The sequence below is a fragment of the Eucyclogobius newberryi genome, unplaced genomic scaffold (genome assembly GCF_026437365.1).
Source record: "Eucyclogobius newberryi isolate DKJ021-1_F unplaced genomic scaffold, fEucNew1.0.hap1 SCAF_14, whole genome shotgun sequence".
Taxonomy (NCBI): Eukaryota; Metazoa; Chordata; class Actinopteri; order Gobiiformes; family Gobiidae; genus Eucyclogobius; species Eucyclogobius newberryi.
In genome coordinates, this window is record NW_027315768.1 from 15,175,222 (window position 1) to 15,193,807 (window position 18,586).

Genomic DNA, 18,586 nt, shown 5'->3' on the forward strand with positions numbered 1-18,586 from the left:
TTAAAAAATGTTATTACACATGTTCACATAATTTCATTTGAAAAATATAGACTTACAAACTGAATATGCCACTTGTCTTTGTTTTCAAATGTCCATTGTATACATTTTTAACACTATAAATGTCTGTTTGGCATGACTTTCCAAACGAGATGTAACATTCTAGAAACATGTTCATTATAAAGAACATTCCCTAAATATTTTTTTCTTTAAGTAATTCTTCCAAGAATCCTGTGTTGAAAGTTCCATTGAGTTCCATTCAAAATGGGGAATCTGTAAAACACAATGTGACAGTGATGTTGACAAAAAATAATTATTTTAATTAATTGTCTTCGTCTCACCTGAATAACACAATATCCCAACATTTCCAGATGCCTTTTTCTCATCAAGGTTTCTCCTTTCATGTGACGAGAGTTTTTACAAAATGACTTTGAATCAAGAAAATCCACAACAAGTCTAAGACATAAAGAACATCACATTGGGACATTGGAGACATGGTTCAGCATTGGTAGATACTTGAGTTTCCCTTAAAATTAAGTGTATTCTTACCTCTGAGCACCAGGGGGCAGCTCGTCCCCTATGCTGGAGTGAGGGTCTGTCCCCCACTGAACCTGCCCTCTGCTGGAAATGGGTAGTGAGCTTGACTCTACATAAGGCAGTGGCTTAAGCTCCTTGCTCAGTACACACTCAAAATCTAAGATAAAATGACAATGTATGACTGAATATTGGTATATGCACTTGAAGCATAAATGCATATAGCGATACACTGGTAACCATAACTTATATGTTACTTACCAATGGTATAGAAATAAGGAGTCACAACAGCTATCCGGACATAGTTAATTCCACCAAGAACTTCTCCCAGCATTTTATGAATCTGCTGCTGTAGAGTGTTGACTGACCCACTCCCTAGAAAATAAACATAGATGGGGCTCGTCTTAAGGCAACCAACTAAAATATACAAAAATTTAACAACCAACTTACCCTTTTTTTGAAGATGCTGACAGTAACGCTCATGAAACCATGGCACTTGATACTCTGGACACTCCAGGCACACAGCTCGATTCAGCTCCATCAAACGCAGTCGAACACGCATGTTGAGAGCATCAGGAAGGGCTGCAGAGATAATGTGACACATATGTTTCTCAGTAAATAGTTTGAATATTACAATAAAACAGAAGACTTACTTTCTAATTGGGAATCAAGCTTCCCCAAAAAGTCAATACTGAAAATTTCTTTGACAATATCCTCAGGAAAACAGTCAGCCACTGCCAAGGAGTATGCCAGAAGAACTAGAAGATGTGGGTCAAACAAACCTAAACCATTTATCGCAAATGTTAGTGCAAATCCAGTAATGCAAGGTTCATTTATTTTATAAATGTAATTTCTTTACTTACTGATATGTGGAGAAAAGTGCTGGATACAGGCCTCATACATTTCATCTGCTTTGACTGTATCATAATTCAAGACAGAAAATGGAAGCAGGGTTGCATAGGTTGCAGAGTAGTGAAACTTAAAAACAGGAAAAAAGAAAAAAAGGCTAGAATATTTCCCCTTTGCATTCTAAAGGTTTTTCCATTGTTACATTTGCTCACCTTATCAATATCTTCAATGACAATATCAACAATGCGTTCCATCAGCGGAGGGCTGAGGTGATTTATTCTTGTAAGAAAGAGACTTAGTTCTGGCACATTTGTCCAGTTTATTTGATCGATCATTCTCTTGAGTGTCACCATAGTATCCTCAAGCAACATTTCCTCAAACCACTCCCCTGAAACGTACTTGAGCTCCTCTAGCAACAGGTCAAGTCGTTCAGCTGTCTGGAGTCTTTCATGGCCAAAGCGGTTCAGGGCTTGCAGTAGACGGACGTACTTACTGGGAGTGTTATGGCTGTAGGAGGCATCGTTGCGTACCCACTTTGCTACAGCATGGGCAATAGTGTTGAGGTCGCTGAGGTTGCACTGCGGCAGCACGGCCTCCAATCGTGCAATAAGGCTCTCTTCCACACGAGGAGAAGGCAGCAGAGACAATACACGGGTAAGCATGGTCACTTCATAGGGAAATACACTATTCTGTAAAAAGCTGGATATTAAACCAAAATTAGGCATACTGAAATAAGCAGTCAATAATAAGTTAATTTGACCTGATCATAAGGTCGAAATATAGACACTCACTTGGTCAAAATCAATCTTAGTTTAGTATACAGCTCAGGGTTTTGATACTGTAGGAAAAAAAGCGCTTGTGTGATTCTGGCCACTTCGAATGGTCTGTAGACATGAAGGTTTCTTTGTATTACTGCAGCAATTCTGAAAAATAATGTGTTTTAAAATATGATAGTTAGGCAAGAGACTTTTGTATGCAATTGCAATATAAACTTACTTATTCATGAGGCTAAGGTTTCTGCTTTGAATTTCTTCTAATCCTTCTGCTATAGCCAATGCTTGTTGTGCATTAAACTCATCCGCCAATAAGAGAGCAGTATTTTCCAACCTTCAATGAAAATAAGAGGATGGATTTTATTTATTTTTAGAAAAGTGTAATATATATTTGTGCAGAAGTAACCTTGTGCATCACTAACCCTTCTGTTATCTCTGGATTGGCTAAGGGACCCAAACTGACAAATAGTTTGGTGAAAGAGAATGGGTCAGTGCTTGAATCAATCAGTTCAGTGAGTCTTTGTTTGGCAGCCAGCCTGAAGTCACAGTTATTGAATTGTAGCGACTGATAGAGGCCCATGATGATGCTTATATTCTCTGCATTCATTCTAGGTATGTTTATCAAAATCATTTGGTTGCATTTCTCTAGCAGTGGCCTGTGGCTGTACTTCTGGTTCCGTAGAAATTGAACTACTCGTCGTGGGTTGTTATAATATGACCGGTCCATGCTGTCCAGTAAAATAAATATCCTTGTAATGAGAGCATCTCGCAGAGAAGGAGACACCAGGGAAGTCACACTGATCATCAAAGTTGTCAAAATCCTATGAGACAGACACACAAAACACAAATGAAAAAAATCCTGTGTTTTAAGACTAAAAGGTATAACAACTGACCTTGCATCATTGATGGTAGACAGCTTTTGAGCCATGATGTTTGTAATTTGTCCCATAAGTGGACTGTACTGTAGAGATTGATCAGCAAGACAGACTGAAAACTTGGACAGAGATGTCATGGAAAGTCTGAAAAATGTAAACGTTTGATATAACATTAAATAAAAAAAACATCAACACACACACACACACACACACATTTTGATTTTGTTTTTAAGTAAATGTCTAAAAGAGTTACTTGTTGTACATTACTTGTTCAGACGCAACCATGATTCTGTCACCAGCTGCTGAATGAGAGAGTCATGGTGATCCACGTTCAATCTACAATGAAACAAAATATTTTTTAAATACATTTTGCAGTTGACATTTAAAAATAATGTTGTTTCTTTTACCTAAGGAAGTTGTAGAGTGTGTCAATCAACATCATGCTGTCCATTTGAGCTATTTTGTTCTCTGCCAAAACCCGCAGAGTCAAAAATTGTGGGTGATTCTTGATGAGATCTACTGTACGGAGCAACTGTGGTTTCTCTTTCTGAAACTGCCACAACATCCCTACAGCAATGCTAACATGATCAACATTAAGTTTTGCCTTATTCTTTCCCACAATGTCAAAAACATGGTCTTCAATGCAGCAAACACGCAGTCGCTCCAATACCAGGTCTCTGTTGACTGGCTTATTGTGGAGAAGCCTTCTGAGGCACAAGCTCACACTATGCAGGCCGAGCATCACTCAGGCACAGGAGAAGAGGCACACACTGGAGGTATCATTGGTCCAAACTTCTACTTCCCATCTCAATATCCAACTGACAGGCAAGATCAGTGGCAGTTGAGAATTCTTGTAATGTAAAATGAACAAAACAACATTGCAAAATTTAAATTGATGAGTGCATTTAACGTGACACACAGTTCATGTAATGATTTTCCTCTGACATATAAAAATACATGTTGAAAGTATGAAACAAACAAATAGTTTATCTCCTTCTGGTCATATTTTAGAATAACAGTGAGGTTATACATCTCATATAATTACCCTTTAATGAAGTGTGTTGTAATAGCGGCCAGGGGCGACCTCTGAAAAGTGATATTCACGTGTGCACACAAGAAAGTATGATATAAGTACATACTGGGGTGCGCCCTTTACAATACATTATTTTCATTTGCTTCACAATAACGTTTTAATGGGTAAACAACTCGAGAAAGTGTGACAATAAAAGCACCATAATCAATTTGATATATTTTTTTCAATCAAAGTCAAACGGTACCTAGCATGTGTGCCGATGTTTCACTTCCGTAATCAAGTCCGTCCGTGTCGTGTCAAGTTGTATTCCCAGATTTGGGACTTGCAGGGAATTTATTCAAAGATTACTTATGTGTATGTAGAGTGAAAAAGTTATTTTGCAGAGAAAAATCTGTTTAAAATTCACGAATAATGTAATCTGGCTATTCTTGTAAAGTGAACTTATTAAATATATAGATAAAAGACTTAAGACATCTAAACCTTTCGTAAAATGTCCAGGGAAAATACATGCAGCACGTCCTGCGCAGTGCTTTTTACGTCCGCGCCGCGCCATCTTTGGAAAACATTGAGCTGGTCACTGAATGAAACTTAATTTTGACCGCGTTGAATCGCTGCCTACTTCATGGAGTGATATTCTCACATTTCCAGGTGGTACGACTTGTAAAGATATTTTAATTTAATAGATTTAACGACTCATTATCTCTCAGAAGATGTGTATCTTCAAAAGAAATGAGCTCTTGTGATATGCTATGCTAGCATAGCCTGATAATGCTAACGTAGGCCTAGCGTCAAATTGTTATACTGTTTAAAATGCCGGAGTAATAGTAAAATACATTTGATTTTGATTTTGCATGCTTATTATTGGCTGGAGTTTGCAAGAAAATTACGTTTCAACAATACACATGCACGTAATTTAAGCATGATAATTACGATTCTGATATTATTACGCTAGACACTGTATCCAAACGTTTTTCAAGCTCTTACTTTGTCCTTATTTTTGGTTGTGCTGCCTAGTTGGGTCATTTACTTCTAGACTGCTTCTTCATAAGTGGGGCATAAAATGGGAGTGAAGGCACAGCGCCCTCGGTGCTTCATGGACATTGCCATTGGCAATGTTTTAGGTAAGATTAGGAGTATGATTACTGTATTCTTTGTAGTGACGATCCTTTAATCACACAATGCTGTACTTTTCAGTCGGGAGAGTTGTGGTGGAATTGTTTTCAGATGTTTGTCCCAAAACATGTGAAAACTTCAGGTGTCTTTGCACTGGTAAGTTCTAGTCAATATCAGTCAATCCAGTTTATTTTACTCTTTTTAGTTTACTAATTTCTGTATTCATAGGTGAAAGGGGAGTCGGTAAAGGAACCCAGAAACCCCTACACTACAAAGGATGTCTCTTCCATCGCATTGTTAAAGATTTTATGATCCAAGGAGGAGACTTTAGTGAAGGTGATTTTTGCATTTAATACCATATGAATACTTTTTGTGAGTCTTATTTTCAAGGACATTAAAATGTCACATAAAAATATTTTAAACAAAATTATTGGTTCAGTCTAAGTATTTTTTGTGCTCTTTCATAGGAAATGGAAGAGGAGGTGAATCGATCTATGGAGGCTTTTTTGAAGGTAAAGGAAGCGGCTGCCAGACCTGTCACTTGTTTTCCAAACCAGCGTTGGCTTCAAGACGGAAGTACAATCTTGTGCTTTTCCCCTAGATGAAAGCTTTGCTGTTAAACACAACAAGGAATATCTGCTGTCTATGGCCAACAGGGGCAAAGATACTAATGGATCACAGTTTTTCATGTAAGTTTCCTCTGGGGAGCTTGACATTTTGTATTTACTTAACATATAAAGTAATATTCTGCCTTTTTTTCTGACTTTATAGAACAACAAAACCCACACCTCATCTTGATGGGTAAAGAATACTTTAGTTTTGCGTCTCATTTCAATTTTCAATCATCATTTTATTTGCGTGAACCCACATTAATTTGTTATTATCTTCAGCGTCCATGTGGTTTTTGGCCATGTGATTTCTGGTCAAGAGGTTGTTCAAACCATGGAAAACCAGAAAACTGACCCCAATAGCAAACCATATGCTGATGTAAAAGTATTGAACTGCGGTGAACTTGTCCCCAAATCTAAAGGTTTGTCATTGTTGCTTTTTGCACAATTGTAGAAGTTTGTTTTGCTAATTTACGTAATTGTTTATTCATCCTTGTGTATAGCCAAAGCCAAAAAAGAAAGTAAAAAGAAAAAACATGCTTCATCTGGATCAAGCAGTAGTTCCAGTGAATCTCGGAGCTCATCAGAATCATCCTCTGATTCAGAAGATTCTAAAAAAGAATCCAAGAAAAAAAAGAAAAAGACTAAGAAACACAAAAAGAAGCAACAGAAAACAAAGTACGTTGTTTTAAAGACTAAGTTTTGTAAAACTATGATGATTTTGTTGTTGTTGATATGTTCTCACTGCCATCAGATGATAAGATATTTATTCTTGTAATAGGCCAGAAGCTGCCATTGCAGATGAGAAAGAGGAGGAGGAAGTGGTTTCTTCTACAGTGCGTCCAGAGGAGATTCCCCCCATCCCTGAAAATCGATTCCTGATGAGACGAAGCCCCCAGCAATCAGATCAGAAGGATGAGCCTAAAAAGGAGCAACGGAGGGAAAGGCCAAGGTATACTCTCTTTAACATATTTGTATTTTTTTCAGCAATAAATGTATGTTTTTCTCCCCCAGTGGTGGTATATCCTATAATTCGGCATACAACAGAAGGCTGGTTATGACCCGCTCAGGAAGAAAGATAAAAGGCCGGGGTCCGAGAGTAAGGACAAATTTGATTTATTTTAAGATTAGCTCTCTTGAATTGATTAGTCTATTTTGAAAAATAACACAAGATTCATGAAATGCATGTCTCTTGTCTTTCAGCGTTACCGAACCCCCTCTCGTTCAAGGTCCAGAGACCGGTTTCGACGCAGTGAAACTCCTCCCCACTGGCGTCAGGAGATGCAGCGTCAGAGGATGAGAGCTGTTACTGGGGAGCGCTGGATAAAGGGCGATAGGTAAGATTCTAGATCCTATTTTGAGAGTTAAAAAGTCTCATGTACCATGATCAAATCTGAAATGGTTCTATAGTGGGGTGGGTTAATTCTTTTAACCCAATAAATCATTACATCTTTTTATTTAAAAAAATAATTATTTGTAGCTTAGTAAATGTTATAAAGTGTAAATTGTAAATTAGAGTCCCCTTTCTTCCACAGAGGTGATGTCAATGAAGATGTTTCAAAAAGGGAGAGACGGTCGTCCAATTCAAAACATGAAAATGCAGCAGAGAGTAAAAAGGACAAGAAAATGAGGAATCACAGGTCCAAGAGCAAAGAAGATGATTCCATAGATAAAGATGGAAAGCACGGCAAACAAAAGACCCATAAGAAAAGGGCAGAAAGTCGGAGTAAAAGCCGCGAGAAGAAAAGGTCAAAGAGCAGAGAGAAAGGTAACAAATCTGAGGAGAAAAGAGCACGGTCCCGAAGCAAAGACAAAGAGGACTCCAAGGGAGAAAAACCCTCAGAATCTGATCATGGAAAAGACAAAAGTCAACATGATGAGTCTAGTAAAAAGCATAAAGATGATTTTAAAGGAAGAAATGGAGAAAAAACTAGGTCCAAGTCACGTAGCAAGGACAAAAAAGATGGTCACAGATCTAGCAGCAGTAACCAAAATAAGAGTTCTCGTGCCAAATCCAGAGACAAAGACGACAGGCGGGACAAGGACAGAGGCAGGAATCGTAGCCGAAGTCGAGACCGTCGCCGTGATAGTGAAAGGGAAACTAAGAGAGAGTCGTCCCGAAGCAGAGACCATCGAGGGAGAAGCTCAGACAGAAGTAAGGCCAGAGACGCTCATCGGCGCAGGCACTCTCGAAGCAAGAGTAGGTCCAGTAAGGACCCCTCTGCTCATAAGAAGGATAAAGAGCGAAAATCTGGCAACCACAAAAGACGTCGCAGCAGCAGTTCTGATAGTGATAGAGATAAAAGAAAGAGCCGAAACAGTCGTGAAAAAAAATCCAAAGACAAAAGGAGTCCAGTAAGGCAAAGGCCAGACAGTACTAAAGGCAAAGACGGAAATGACAGTCGAAGACATAGACATAGTTCGAGCTCAAGTTCTGACAGTGACTAAGATGGCTTTGTTTAAAAACAAAATTACTTTTTTATTGTTGCACCAGTTTCCCATTGAAGTACACTGTTGACAAGGTTTAATTTCAGCTCCATTTCTCCCACAAATAGATATTTTTGGGTTTAAAAGTAGGCATCTTCCAACATGATTTAAGTACCGGTAATGTAAGTTTTCTGGTGGGCAGTCTTAAAACGTTTTCTCTAAGGAGATAATGTTTGGAATGAAGTGTTTGTAAAACGTCTGTAATTGAATGAATGACGGATATAGTTCATATGGGACTGTGGAACATTCCCAGCAAAGCAAAACATCTGAAACAAGACAAGCAGGACTTTCCACCAGAAAACGTCCTAGTGCACTTTTAAAGGTTGTGAATGTTAGTACTGACAGAAACAAAAGCATTTATCATTATCAGGCCGTAATCTGTTTTTTTTCAATAGTTGCTTAACATGCCGCTAAATCTATTTTCACTGTATAAAAAGGGATGTGCTTGTTGGTTGTTGATTTAATTTGGGGTACCTTGAATTTTGAGTAAAAAAAAAAAGAAAACTCAACCGTAAACAGTTGAGCTTTTAAAATTATTTCCCTAAGCTTTCTACTGTTTTTTTAATTATTTTAGTTCTGTTGGTTTGAGAGGGAGGGTCTACTTGATAATCTGTCAGCCTTCCACTTTTGTACATCCATGACCTTTTACTGTAATACCATTTGTAATTTAGATTACTCTAGTGTTCTTGTGGAATTATTCTTAATTTGTAAAAGAAGTCCTGTCCAAGTGTATTGGAAAATGCCTTTATGGCTCTGAAGAATGAATAAAAAAAAAAATACATTCTTGATTTTGAACAGTTGATTTGGTTCCAACAGTTTGTCTATGCAGATGTTTATTGTCACATTAACCTTTTCTAACAATTCTAAAACCGTTGTGATGACGTATTTTGAAAAATGACCCAAAAAAAAGCTACAATTTACTGTTTTATTTGTATGTCGGTGTAATCCCTCATTCGTCCAGGCGTGTTCCATAGTAGAAAAAGCTTCAGTTGTAGTCATCTGGACTCAGTTTGAAAAAAAAAGTAGACGTTTCGACTCTCATCCAAGAGTCATTGTCAATAACAGAATTTAGGTCGAGAACTCCGATATTAATACTGTTCTGTGGTAAGACCCGCCCATTGGGAGGAGCCTTCCTGAAGTAGAAAGAGTTGTTGGTTTCAACAGAAACTCCCCCCTTGTATCTACCGAGCTAGCCTATTCAGAATCTTAATGGGCTATTAGAATCCTCTTTGTCTTTGTGAGACCCTGGCTCAACCACCCTGAGTACCTGATTAGCATTTGAATGCCCTGGTCCTTTACCTTTCCAGGGGTTCAGTAACCCATTATAGATAACAGGAAGATTAAGATTCTATCCCTTATGTGTCTGGCCTGTCGGAAAAACTGCAGAGAATTTTTAGACAACACGAAGTCCCTGTTTATTTTAAACCAGGCAACACTTTAAGACAAAAACTGGTTCACCCTAAGGACAAGTTGCCGACTCAAAAAGAGAGCAATGTAGTTTATTCGATCCAATGCAGTGAAGAAAGCTGTAAAGAACGTTACATAGGTGAGACGAAACAGCCTCTACACAAGAGGCTTTATCAGCACAGAAGAAATACAAGTTCAGGACCACAGAGTGCCGTGCATCTCCATCTTGAAGCCTCTAATCACTAGTTTGAAGACGGTGAAGTGAAGGTTTTAAGCAGGGAGAAAAGATGGTTTGAAAGAGGAGTCAAGGAAGCTATTTTTGTTAAAAAAGAAAAACCTTCTTTAAACAGAAATGGAGGGCTTAGGTTTAATCTTCCTGTTATCTATAATGGGTTACTGAACCCCTGGAAAGGTAAAGGACCAGGGCATTCAAATGCTAATCAGGTACTCAGGGTGGTTGAGCCAGGGTCTCACTAAGACAAAGAGGTTTTAACAGCCCATTAAGATTCTGAATAGGCTAGCTCGGTAGATACAAGGGGGGAGTTTCTGTTGAAACCAACAACTCTTTCTACTTCAGGAAGGCTCCTCCCAATGGGCGGGTCTTACCACAGAACAGTATTAATATCGGAGTTCTCGACCTAAGTTCTGTTATTGACAATGACTCTTGGATGAGAGTCGAAACGTCTACTTTTTTTTTTTCAAACTGAGTCCAGATGACTACAACTGAAGCTTTTTCTACTGTTTTATTTGTACATTTATATTTTCCTCTTGAAGTTCTCATCTTTTGGAAACAAACCAATGCTTTGGTTTTGAAATAAATTCTAATTAGAAATAATATAAAACTGAAGAAAAGAGACTAACTATATGGAATTTGCTTGTTATATTCCAAAGTTGCCACAATGATTTGTAAAGTACTATACAAAGATGCACCATGTTTTTTCCAACATGTTTAATTGATCACCAAGTAAACCCTAGTCTTTTTTTTGCATGCTCAATATTCACATCCTCACTTAGCGATTTAACATTAAGTGTGGCATCCGAGACGTAGTTGGGCATTTGTGCACCGCTGCTGTCTTGAACCACATAGCTGGGTCTAACTCCATTAAAAGCAGGACCGGATCCTCCTCCAATCCCCTCCCTTGCTGCTTTATAAAGTGGCACCACGTTAAGTTTAGCCTCTTCTGCTGTACTGATAAGATCCTTTGCATATAATTGAAATTGGTACTCCTCTTCTGCTCGTATTTGAGTACTCATAGCTTCGAACTGCTTCATGTCCTGCATTTGCTGCTGTTGCTTTAAGCCTCTTTCAACCTGATTGTTAAAGTAAAAGACGATTAGGATTTATCATTTCGACACATTTATATATTCTGGACCAAAACCTTGTGCGTACCATTTGTGTTCTGTAGAACTCCTGTAAGCTCTGCAGCTCCTCTTTCTTCTTCTCAGCCTTGTGCTTCTGTTTCTCTGCATAGATTTGGTCTGCCTCCTTTTTAGACCGAAGCATTTCCTCATTTTTGTGTTTTATCTTCTCTTTCAATTGCTCATTTTCTTGCCTCTAAACATACAAATGAAGCCTCAAATTAAGTGACAGTTAAATGGTTTCTGTTGATTTAACACACACTTTGACTGTTTACCAAAGACTCTCTGTGCACAGCTATAGACTCCAGCATGGCAGCTTTCCTCTCATCTTCTTCAAACTTCAGTTGTGCTTCTCGAGCCTCCCTCTCAGCAATGGCTCGTGCAATTTTCAGCTCTTCATTTTCAGCCTGTTCCTGCTGGGTATTTACAATCTTTTCCAAGATCCTCTCTCGTTGCATCTGGGTCTCCCTAAAATATTTATTGCAGTGTTAATTCTTACTGTTGGCAAGATGAGGATGATTTTGAATTTTTTTAAAAACAAAAACATCAAGGCAATAAAAAGAAAGCGGACACAGTAATTTCATATTTTACTCGAGCTCCTTCAGGCGAGTCCCATTGTACACATGCTTCTCTCCGGTAATGCCAAATGTCAATATTGAAATTGAGACCAAAACCTGTAAAATTAATCTGACCTTATTATCTCCTTCTCTTTGTCCCTCCTTAACTTGGTCATTTTTTGTTTGGCTGAGATGTACAGTTTTCTCCTTTCCTCTTCCATTTGCTCTTTTTGGTCACTTCTGACTTTCTCTAGCTGTCTGTTGGTCAGATGTTCCTGTAAAGAAATAATCAAAAACAGTGCAAAGTGTTTTTTTTAGAGTTGTAAGAGTGATTATAGCCAGCGCACTACCTGGCGAGCTTGCATGAGCAGTTTTCGCTCCTCTTTTTGCTGTTCCTGCTCTCTCCTTTGTTCCCAAAGATGGAGCTCACGAAGTTGCTGTATTTCTTCTCCTTCTTCTTGCTTTAGTTTCCACATGTGTTCTCTCTCTAACTCATTTTTCCTCATTCTGAAATCGACACCATCATAATAAATAACAAATCTTCTACTATTTGACTGTTGACTGTATCTGCGAGGAACCTACTGATTCTTCAGTTCCTCCACAACTGTCAGAGACTCCTCCTTCTTTTGACGTGCTTTCTCTTCTTCTCGTCTCTGAGCTTCATCATCTCTGGCCTTGGCTCCTTCTAAGAAGGTTTTCTCCACATTGTTATCAGCATTCTTGATGTGCTGCTTTAATTCAATCTGTGCCTCCCTTTCTTTGAGCACGCTTGAAAGCAAGTATGCTCCCTGAAAGACAGTGTAATTGACAAAATGGCAAACCAACATAACCCATTAAGAAAACAGTGAGAAATGTACACACATGTAGGCCTTTGACCCGGTCTGTTTGATAAAACAGCTGTGCTTTAGCCCTTTCTACGGCCTCCTTTCTCTTCTCCGCCTTGTATGTAGCCTCTTCTATGTCAAATTGCAGTTTTTTCTCCTCCTCAATCTTCTGCCGAATTGCCTTTGCCTCTAGATTCTTCTGTCTTTGGCCCTTTAGTAAACATAAATGAAAATGGCATATAAATGATGATCATACAGTCGGTGTCATAAATACTTACTGCTATAGTGTTGGACCAAAGCTTGACCACTTCTATTGACTGCAGGTGCATTGCTTCTCTTTTTTTTGCCTCTTCCATCCTGCGTTCTTTTTCTCTGTCAACATTTTTTAACTGATTTTGAATCCTCAGTGATTCAGATTTGGACAGGACTGTGACTTTACGCAGATCTGGCATTGGGATCATTCTGTTGTCTCTCTTGTTTGAAGACACTATGGGAAAAAATAAAATAAAAAATGGCATGTGCAAAAAAAGGTTGGCCTCGTCGCTAGTTTTCAGTAATAGAGTGTGGAATCATCATCAGTTTATTATTGTTCACAGTTTAATGTATTGTAACCAATTTTAAGATGCTAAATACTAAACTGAGTGTTCATTCAAAAGTAGTGATCCACCCTTTTAAAAAAGTTGTTGAAGTTCAATGCCAAGCAAATATAAAAATGCTACGGAGAAGAGTTGCCCTAAAAGAGTTTGTGATGAATCAAAAATAAAGTAAATTATGTAACCAGTTAAAGAATCATACTTACTGCAGCCAGGTGCTTCACTTTGTCTTCTCTTTTTGGCCTTTACAGTGAGGTATTTTCCTGTGTAATGCTCTGCTAACAAACATTAACATCACATTTATTATTTGATCTTTCCACACTCACATCGTCATCATCTTGGTTTGAAGGGAAATGTACAACAATAACTTCTCCAGACAAAAAGCTGTACTAAATATCCCAGCAACGTCAAACTCAACCAGAGTGTTGTTGTGTGGTACCCTAGCAACGGCTTCAGAGTGACACCAAGTACACTCGAGACACTAGAGAGCACGTTGCCATAGTAGTCAATTAACATTGGTTCCAGCAGCCATGTTCTGAATGTAAGGTCCACTCTCGCACACATGTTACAAATTCAATAAATACAGTAGAGGTGCTTTGTTCCAGCTTACTTTATATCTGCTTTATCTAGAGTCCATGTTTCTGTTTTTATTTAAATGTCTATTACATTGTTTTATTTTATGTTATGTACAGTACGTACCAAAACAGCAAGGTACATCATTAAACTTACTTATCTGTCATTTTTAAATCAAATGTGTTTTTATGACTTAAATACGTTTTAAATATATGACTTCTTACTGTGAGCGGGGTCACCTCTTCACAGACCTGACCTGTAACTTGTCTCCATAGAAATGTATACGTTTAATGCCATACAAGCAGGTACGTTCCACCGTATTCCAATACAAAGTGCTCCTTAATGGCAGTGAAAATGCTTTTTGTATCTTATAATTACTACAGTACATTTAAGCAAACCAAAAAATACTTTATAAATAAAACCACATTGTCTCACATAATTTGCTCTCACAGTCAGACAGATTGTACTGTCATGATTTGTTTTTTTGTTAATCGGAAAGAGACAGGATCAAGCCCCAAGTAAGTCATAAGTCAAAGGTCCAAATAATGTATAAGTCTTTACATTTGCCAAATACAGCCGGCATTACCTTGTTTCCTGTAACAATTAAAACTAAGTCTACCTGTATTATTTTTCACCCAAGCATCACTTTCACCTATTACTATTTAGACCCAAACCCTTCTCTAAAGAAGAGAATCAAGGTATTTCTACAAAGGTATTTTAGGAGGAGAAGCATCAAGTCATACGGCTAAAGTCAAAGTCCAAAATGAGTCTCAAATCCATTTTTCTTTATCACTTATGATTATCCATGGGTCAAAAAGTTGAAACAAATACACTGTATATGAACTGCTATTGACTTGCTCCTTTTTTCTGTGTTGCGAGTTGTTTGCAGTTTAGTTTGAGTTAAAGTTGGGATTAGAAAAATAGTGCAGCCTAACAGTCTGTCATGTGCAGTCTAATGAGTCAGTTAAGCTTTTTTGCCATTTGCACTATAAAAAACTCATTGGAAAAAAGTGTGAAACAGAAACCACATAACATTAAATGACAATGCAGGTTTTTTACTTTTTTCTTTTGAAAGAGCTCATCTATTAAGAGTGTTTAAAAAAAAAGTCTATCACCAGTCTGGTCAGTCCTCCTGACTCAGCATGTGTGCTGATTGAGTAGAATTGTTAAATGCCTAATAGAGGCTGGTGCCCCACATAACTCTTACCCCACACTCACACCCACACTTGATCTTGATCCAATTCTTTAATCCATATCAACTTTGAATGTCACCCTCTTTCATAAGTGGGAGGACATGGATAACACTACAGTACTAGTAGAACCACTACAGACTCATAGAGGAAACATCACAGTGTCAATGTGACAATGTATTGGTAAATAGATGACTGAATATGTGAATATTCCTGGGTTTCATTTTCCTATTTATTGGTGCCAAAAGCTATAAGATTCTGAAATGTGTAGATAGGCCTATTCTGTGTGTACACATCACATGTATTGTTTTTGAGTCAGGACATGGGGAATCTGCATTTGAGTTTTATGCAGCTAAAATCTGGAACAGCCTTCCTGAAGATGACAGGCTTCTACTCTCTATTTGTGTACAAATTGTGCTCTACAGATACATTTGCTTTGCATTGCCGAGGCCTATGTCAGAGTTCTGGGGCAATTCTGCTTCACTGGTGCCATTTGAGTGTTCTGAAAATTTTAGAATTATATTTTTTACATTGTAACCTATAAAGACAGTCTCCATTTACTTATCTTAACATTATCATTATGTTTTATATAATTATATATATATAAAATATAATTTAACTTTATTTATTATAAGGCTTTAAAAGTTGAAAAGTAATTTCAGTGTTTTTATTGTGTTTCTCTTTGTATTACAAAGATGGACATTAATATGGCTTAATACGGAATCCTAATTGTCACACACAAGTTCTGAAAGAGGTCAAAACGTTTTATAAGGTGATGTATGAAAAATATATCCTGACAAATTGCTATTAAGAAAAACGTTAGTAGAAGATACTGGTTTAATTATTGCTGTTTATAATGTGAAAAAAAAATTGCGTTACAAAATAAATATCCATCCATCCATCCATCTTCTTCCGCTTTATCCGGGGCCGGGTCGCGGGGGCAGCAGTCTGAGCAGGGACTCCCAGACTTCCTCCTCCCCAGACACTTCCTCCAACTCCTCCGGGGGGATCCCGAGGCGTTCCCAGGCCAGCCGAGAGACATAGTCTCTCCAGCGTGTCCTGGGTCTTCCCCGGGGCCTCTTCCCGGTGGGACATGCCTGAAACACCTCCCGAGGGAGGCGCCCAGGAGGCATCCGGAACAGATGCCCGAGCCACCTCAGCTGGCTCCTCTCGACGTGGAGGAGCAGCGGCTCTACTCCGAGCTCCCCCCGTGTGGCCGAGCTCCTCACCCTATCTCTAAGGGAGCGCCCAGCCACACGGCGGAGGAAACTCATTTCGACCGCTTGTATCCGCGATCTTGTTCTTTCGGTCACTACCCAAAGCTCATGACCATAGGTGAGAGTAGGAACGTAGACCGACCGGTAAATTGAGAGCTTTGCCTTTCGACTCAGCTCCCTCTTCACCACAACAGTCCGATGCAGCGACTGCATCACTGCAGCCGCTGCACCGTTCTGCCTGTCAATCTCACGCTCCATCCTTCCCTCACTCGTGAACAAGACCCCGAGATACTTGAACTCCTCCACTTGGGGCAAGGACACCCCACCCACCTGGAGAGGGCAAGCCAACTTTTTCCGGTCGAGAACCATGGCCTCGGATTTGGAGGTGCTGATTCTCATCCCAGCTGCTTCACACTCGGCTGCAAACCGTCCCAGTGCATGTTGCAGGTCCGGGTTTGATGGAGCCATCAGGACAACATCGTCTGCAAACAGCAGAGATGAGATCCTGTGGTCCCCAAACCGGACACCCTTCGACCCAATTCAATAACTGAACACCGCTCAAGTTCAGATCGGGGAAGCCGTTCTTCCCGATCACCCCTCCCCAGGAGTCATTGCCCACGTGGGCGCTGAAGTCCCCCAGTAGAACAACGGAGTCCCCGGTCGGTGCACTGTCCAGTACCCCTCCCAAGGACTCCAAGAAGGCCGGGTACTCTGCACTGCTGTTCGGCCCGTAGGCCGCCACAACAGTGAGAGACTTGTTCCCCACCCGAAGGCGGAGGGACGCGACCCTCTCGTTCACTGGGGTAAACTCCAACACGTGGCGGCTGAGCTGAGGGGCTATCAGCAAGCCCACACCAGCCCGCCGCCTCTCCCCGCGGGCAACACCAGAGAAGTGGAGCGTCCAGCCCCTCTCGAGGAGATGGGTTCCAGAGCCCAAACTGTGCGTGGAGGTGAGGCCGACTATATCTAGTCGGTATCGCTCAACCTCCCGCACAAGCTCAGGCTCTTTCCCCCCCAGCGAGGTGACATTCCATGTCCCCAGAGCTAGTCTCTGTGTCTGGAGATCTGGTCGCCGAGGCCCCTGCCGTTGACTGCCGCCCAGAAATAAAATAAATAAATAAATCACTCATTTAGACATCTCTTTCCTGTTACCACCACCACTTTGACTGCTTTAACACAACTGAAAGTAACAGTGTCAAACACATTCCCTTTATGCTGCATATGAAGGAGGCTTTTAGGGTTCAGTTCACAGCACTGAAATTATTGTTTTTCATTAGACTAAAGTATTTATTACAGAATATTTTAAGCTAACGTTGAATGTTGAGTGTTCCACCAGTTGCTTCTGCGATGTCCTTGCTTTGTGGATTGCTATGGCATTAAATTTATCTTACTTACATTTGTTTAATTTCAGGCGTTATTGGAAGAAACCACTTTGGAAACAGGAGTTCTTACTGTGAAGAGCTCGTTTCCATGGAGACAGATAAGTTTAATGTTGTCCTGTGGAACACGAACATCTTCATCCAGACCAGCAGTTAACAGAGCTTTTATCAGGAATTTAAAATCAAATGCAAACGTTTAGTTGTTTAAAACGTTTAGTAGTATTCGTGTACAGATGACTAGGTTAACACAAAATGCACGTGACTGTGAACCGGCGGCGCGCGGGAGGCGGGCTCGTGGGAGGGACAGGGCGTGACCTCCTGGATCCATACAAATGCAGCCGAGGGAAAACTCCAGTCCCGCCGGTGTCTGTCCCATGGATGTATTATATTATCGGTCTGTCCACATCTGACCGCTCATCCCCCGCTCATCCTCCGCCCAGCACAGTCCGAGTAGCCCCAGCATCCACGCGGCCACCGTCACAGCAGCACAGGGCAAAATGGCTTCTTTCTGCATCAAGTCTGTCCTCATCAGTGAGAGCGTGGACCCTCGCTGCAGGAGCATTCTGGAAGAAAATGGCATCCATGTGACGGAGAAGCAAAACATGAAAAAAGAAGAGTTATTAGCAGAGATAAAGGTACGGCAGCTACTTAAAGACTAGTTGCTTCTGTATTGTGGGTTTCATTTGATTCCTCCACAACTTGGATCACATTTAAGATAAGATATTCCTTTATTGTCCACACAAGGGGGAATTTTGTAAAGGTTGCAACATATTTTATAATGGGGCAAACTTATATTTCTATAATGTTTGATGCGTGCAATGCGTATTTTGTGCCCGCACCACGCGTCCCTTCGCCGGGGCTGAGGTGAGAAAGTTGCCTGTGGTTGGCACCGCCCCTTTTGTGGAGCTGATGCAACTCATTCCTGACTTTGCATCCATCTCCTCCTCCACACTCTGTTGATGCAAGCAAATGTATGAATGTGTCACAGAAGTGTAGATGTTTGTGCTCCAGTTCAGTGTTACAGCGTTAAACATAATGGAATGTCTGATTTTAATACACACTTTATGTTTCCCTTTTGTCTAAGAATATCAAACTGCAGCTTTTGTTTCCATTCTAGGATTATGATTGCCTTGTGGTGCGATCTGCAACAAAAGTGACAGCTGATGTTATAGATGCTGCCAGTAATCTAAAACTCATTGGAAGGGCAGGAACTGGTGT

The 18,586-nt window shown here is 39.9% G+C and overlaps 4 protein-coding genes across 4 annotated transcripts in view; 2 read left to right on the forward strand and 2 right to left on the reverse strand.

The window, feature by feature from the left end:
- Positions 1-55: 55 nt before the first annotated feature.
- On the reverse strand, positions 56-3,874 carry fastkd1 (FAST kinase domains 1). The gene is made up of 14 exons (XM_072444412.1): positions 3,436-3,874; positions 3,296-3,364; positions 3,047-3,172; positions 2,576-2,974; positions 2,377-2,487; positions 2,172-2,303; positions 1,593-2,079; positions 1,395-1,509; positions 1,185-1,313; positions 978-1,113; positions 793-902; positions 547-691; positions 339-453; positions 56-270 (listed from the first exon to the last, which is right to left on the reverse strand). Exons 1-14 carry the CDS (start codon positions 3,768-3,770, stop codon positions 175-177), a joined length of 2,505 nt encoding a protein of 834 aa, XP_072300513.1. The 5' UTR covers positions 3,771-3,874; the 3' UTR covers positions 56-174.
- A 698-nt stretch (positions 3,875-4,572) lies between these two features.
- Positions 4,573-9,051, forward strand: ppig (peptidylprolyl isomerase G (cyclophilin G)). Its single transcript, XM_072444414.1, has 13 exons — positions 4,573-4,709; positions 5,095-5,182; positions 5,256-5,330; positions 5,403-5,510; positions 5,642-5,686; positions 5,776-5,863; positions 5,946-5,975; positions 6,065-6,204; positions 6,292-6,460; positions 6,564-6,734; positions 6,797-6,881; positions 6,986-7,119; positions 7,318-9,051. Exons 2-13 carry the CDS (start codon positions 5,122-5,124, stop codon positions 8,228-8,230), a joined length of 2,019 nt encoding a protein of 672 aa, XP_072300515.1. The 5' UTR covers positions 4,573-4,709; positions 5,095-5,121; the 3' UTR covers positions 8,231-9,051.
- A 1,487-nt stretch (positions 9,052-10,538) lies between these two features.
- cfap210 (cilia and flagella associated protein 210) lies at positions 10,539-12,899 on the reverse strand. The gene is made up of 8 exons (XM_072444415.1): positions 12,695-12,899; positions 12,454-12,627; positions 12,175-12,380; positions 11,943-12,099; positions 11,728-11,867; positions 11,311-11,503; positions 11,067-11,231; positions 10,539-10,987 (listed from the first exon to the last, which is right to left on the reverse strand). Exons 1-8 carry the CDS (start codon positions 12,875-12,877, stop codon positions 10,634-10,636), a joined length of 1,572 nt encoding a protein of 523 aa, XP_072300516.1. The 5' UTR covers positions 12,878-12,899; the 3' UTR covers positions 10,539-10,633.
- A 4,845-nt stretch (positions 12,900-17,744) lies between these two features.
- phgdh (phosphoglycerate dehydrogenase) overlaps positions 17,745-18,586 on the forward strand; it is a 3,857-nt gene continuing 3,015 nt past the window's right edge. Inside the window, exons 1-2 of the mRNA XM_072444416.1 lie at positions 17,745-18,003; positions 18,486-18,586. The exon at positions 18,486-18,586 is cut by the window's right edge and continues 51 nt beyond it. Of these exons, the coding sequence (XP_072300517.1) occupies positions 17,866-18,003; positions 18,486-18,586 (239 nt within the window). The 5' untranslated portion in view covers positions 17,745-17,865. The remainder of the gene's footprint in view (positions 18,004-18,485) is intronic.

Bases quoted from the DNA above. Each gene is read 5' to 3' on its own strand.
- fastkd1 (XM_072444412.1), bottom strand. From the start codon at position 3,770: ATGCTCGGCCTGCATAGTGTGAGCTTGTGCCTCAGAAGGCTTCTCCAC. The intron at 2,080-2,171 runs GTGAGTGTCTAT...TTTAATATCCAG, and splicing joins CTAAGATTGATTTTGACCAA to CTTTTTACAGAATAGTGTAT. The intron at 1,510-1,592 runs GTGAGCAAATGT...CCTGTTTTTAAG, and splicing joins TCATTGAAGATATTGATAAG to TTTCACTACTCTGCAACCTA.
- ppig (XM_072444414.1), top strand. From the start codon at position 5,122: ATGGGAGTGAAGGCACAGCGCCCTCGGTGCTTCATGGACATTGCCATT. The intron at 5,183-5,255 runs GTAAGATTAGGA...TGTACTTTTCAG, and splicing joins TGCCATTGGCAATGTTTTAG to TCGGGAGAGTTGTGGTGGAA. The intron at 6,461-6,563 runs GTACGTTGTTTT...TTCTTGTAATAG, and splicing joins AAGAAGCAACAGAAAACAAA to GCCAGAAGCTGCCATTGCAG.
- cfap210 (XM_072444415.1), bottom strand. From the start codon at position 12,877: ATGATCCCAATGCCAGATCTGCGTAAAGTCACAGTCCTGTCCAAATCT. The intron at 12,100-12,174 runs GTAGGTTCCTCG...TGTCGATTTCAG, and splicing joins GTGGAGGAACTGAAGAATCA to AATGAGGAAAAATGAGTTAG. The intron at 10,988-11,066 runs GTACGCACAAGG...TTTAACAATCAG, and splicing joins AGTTCTACAGAACACAAATG to GTTGAAAGAGGCTTAAAGCA.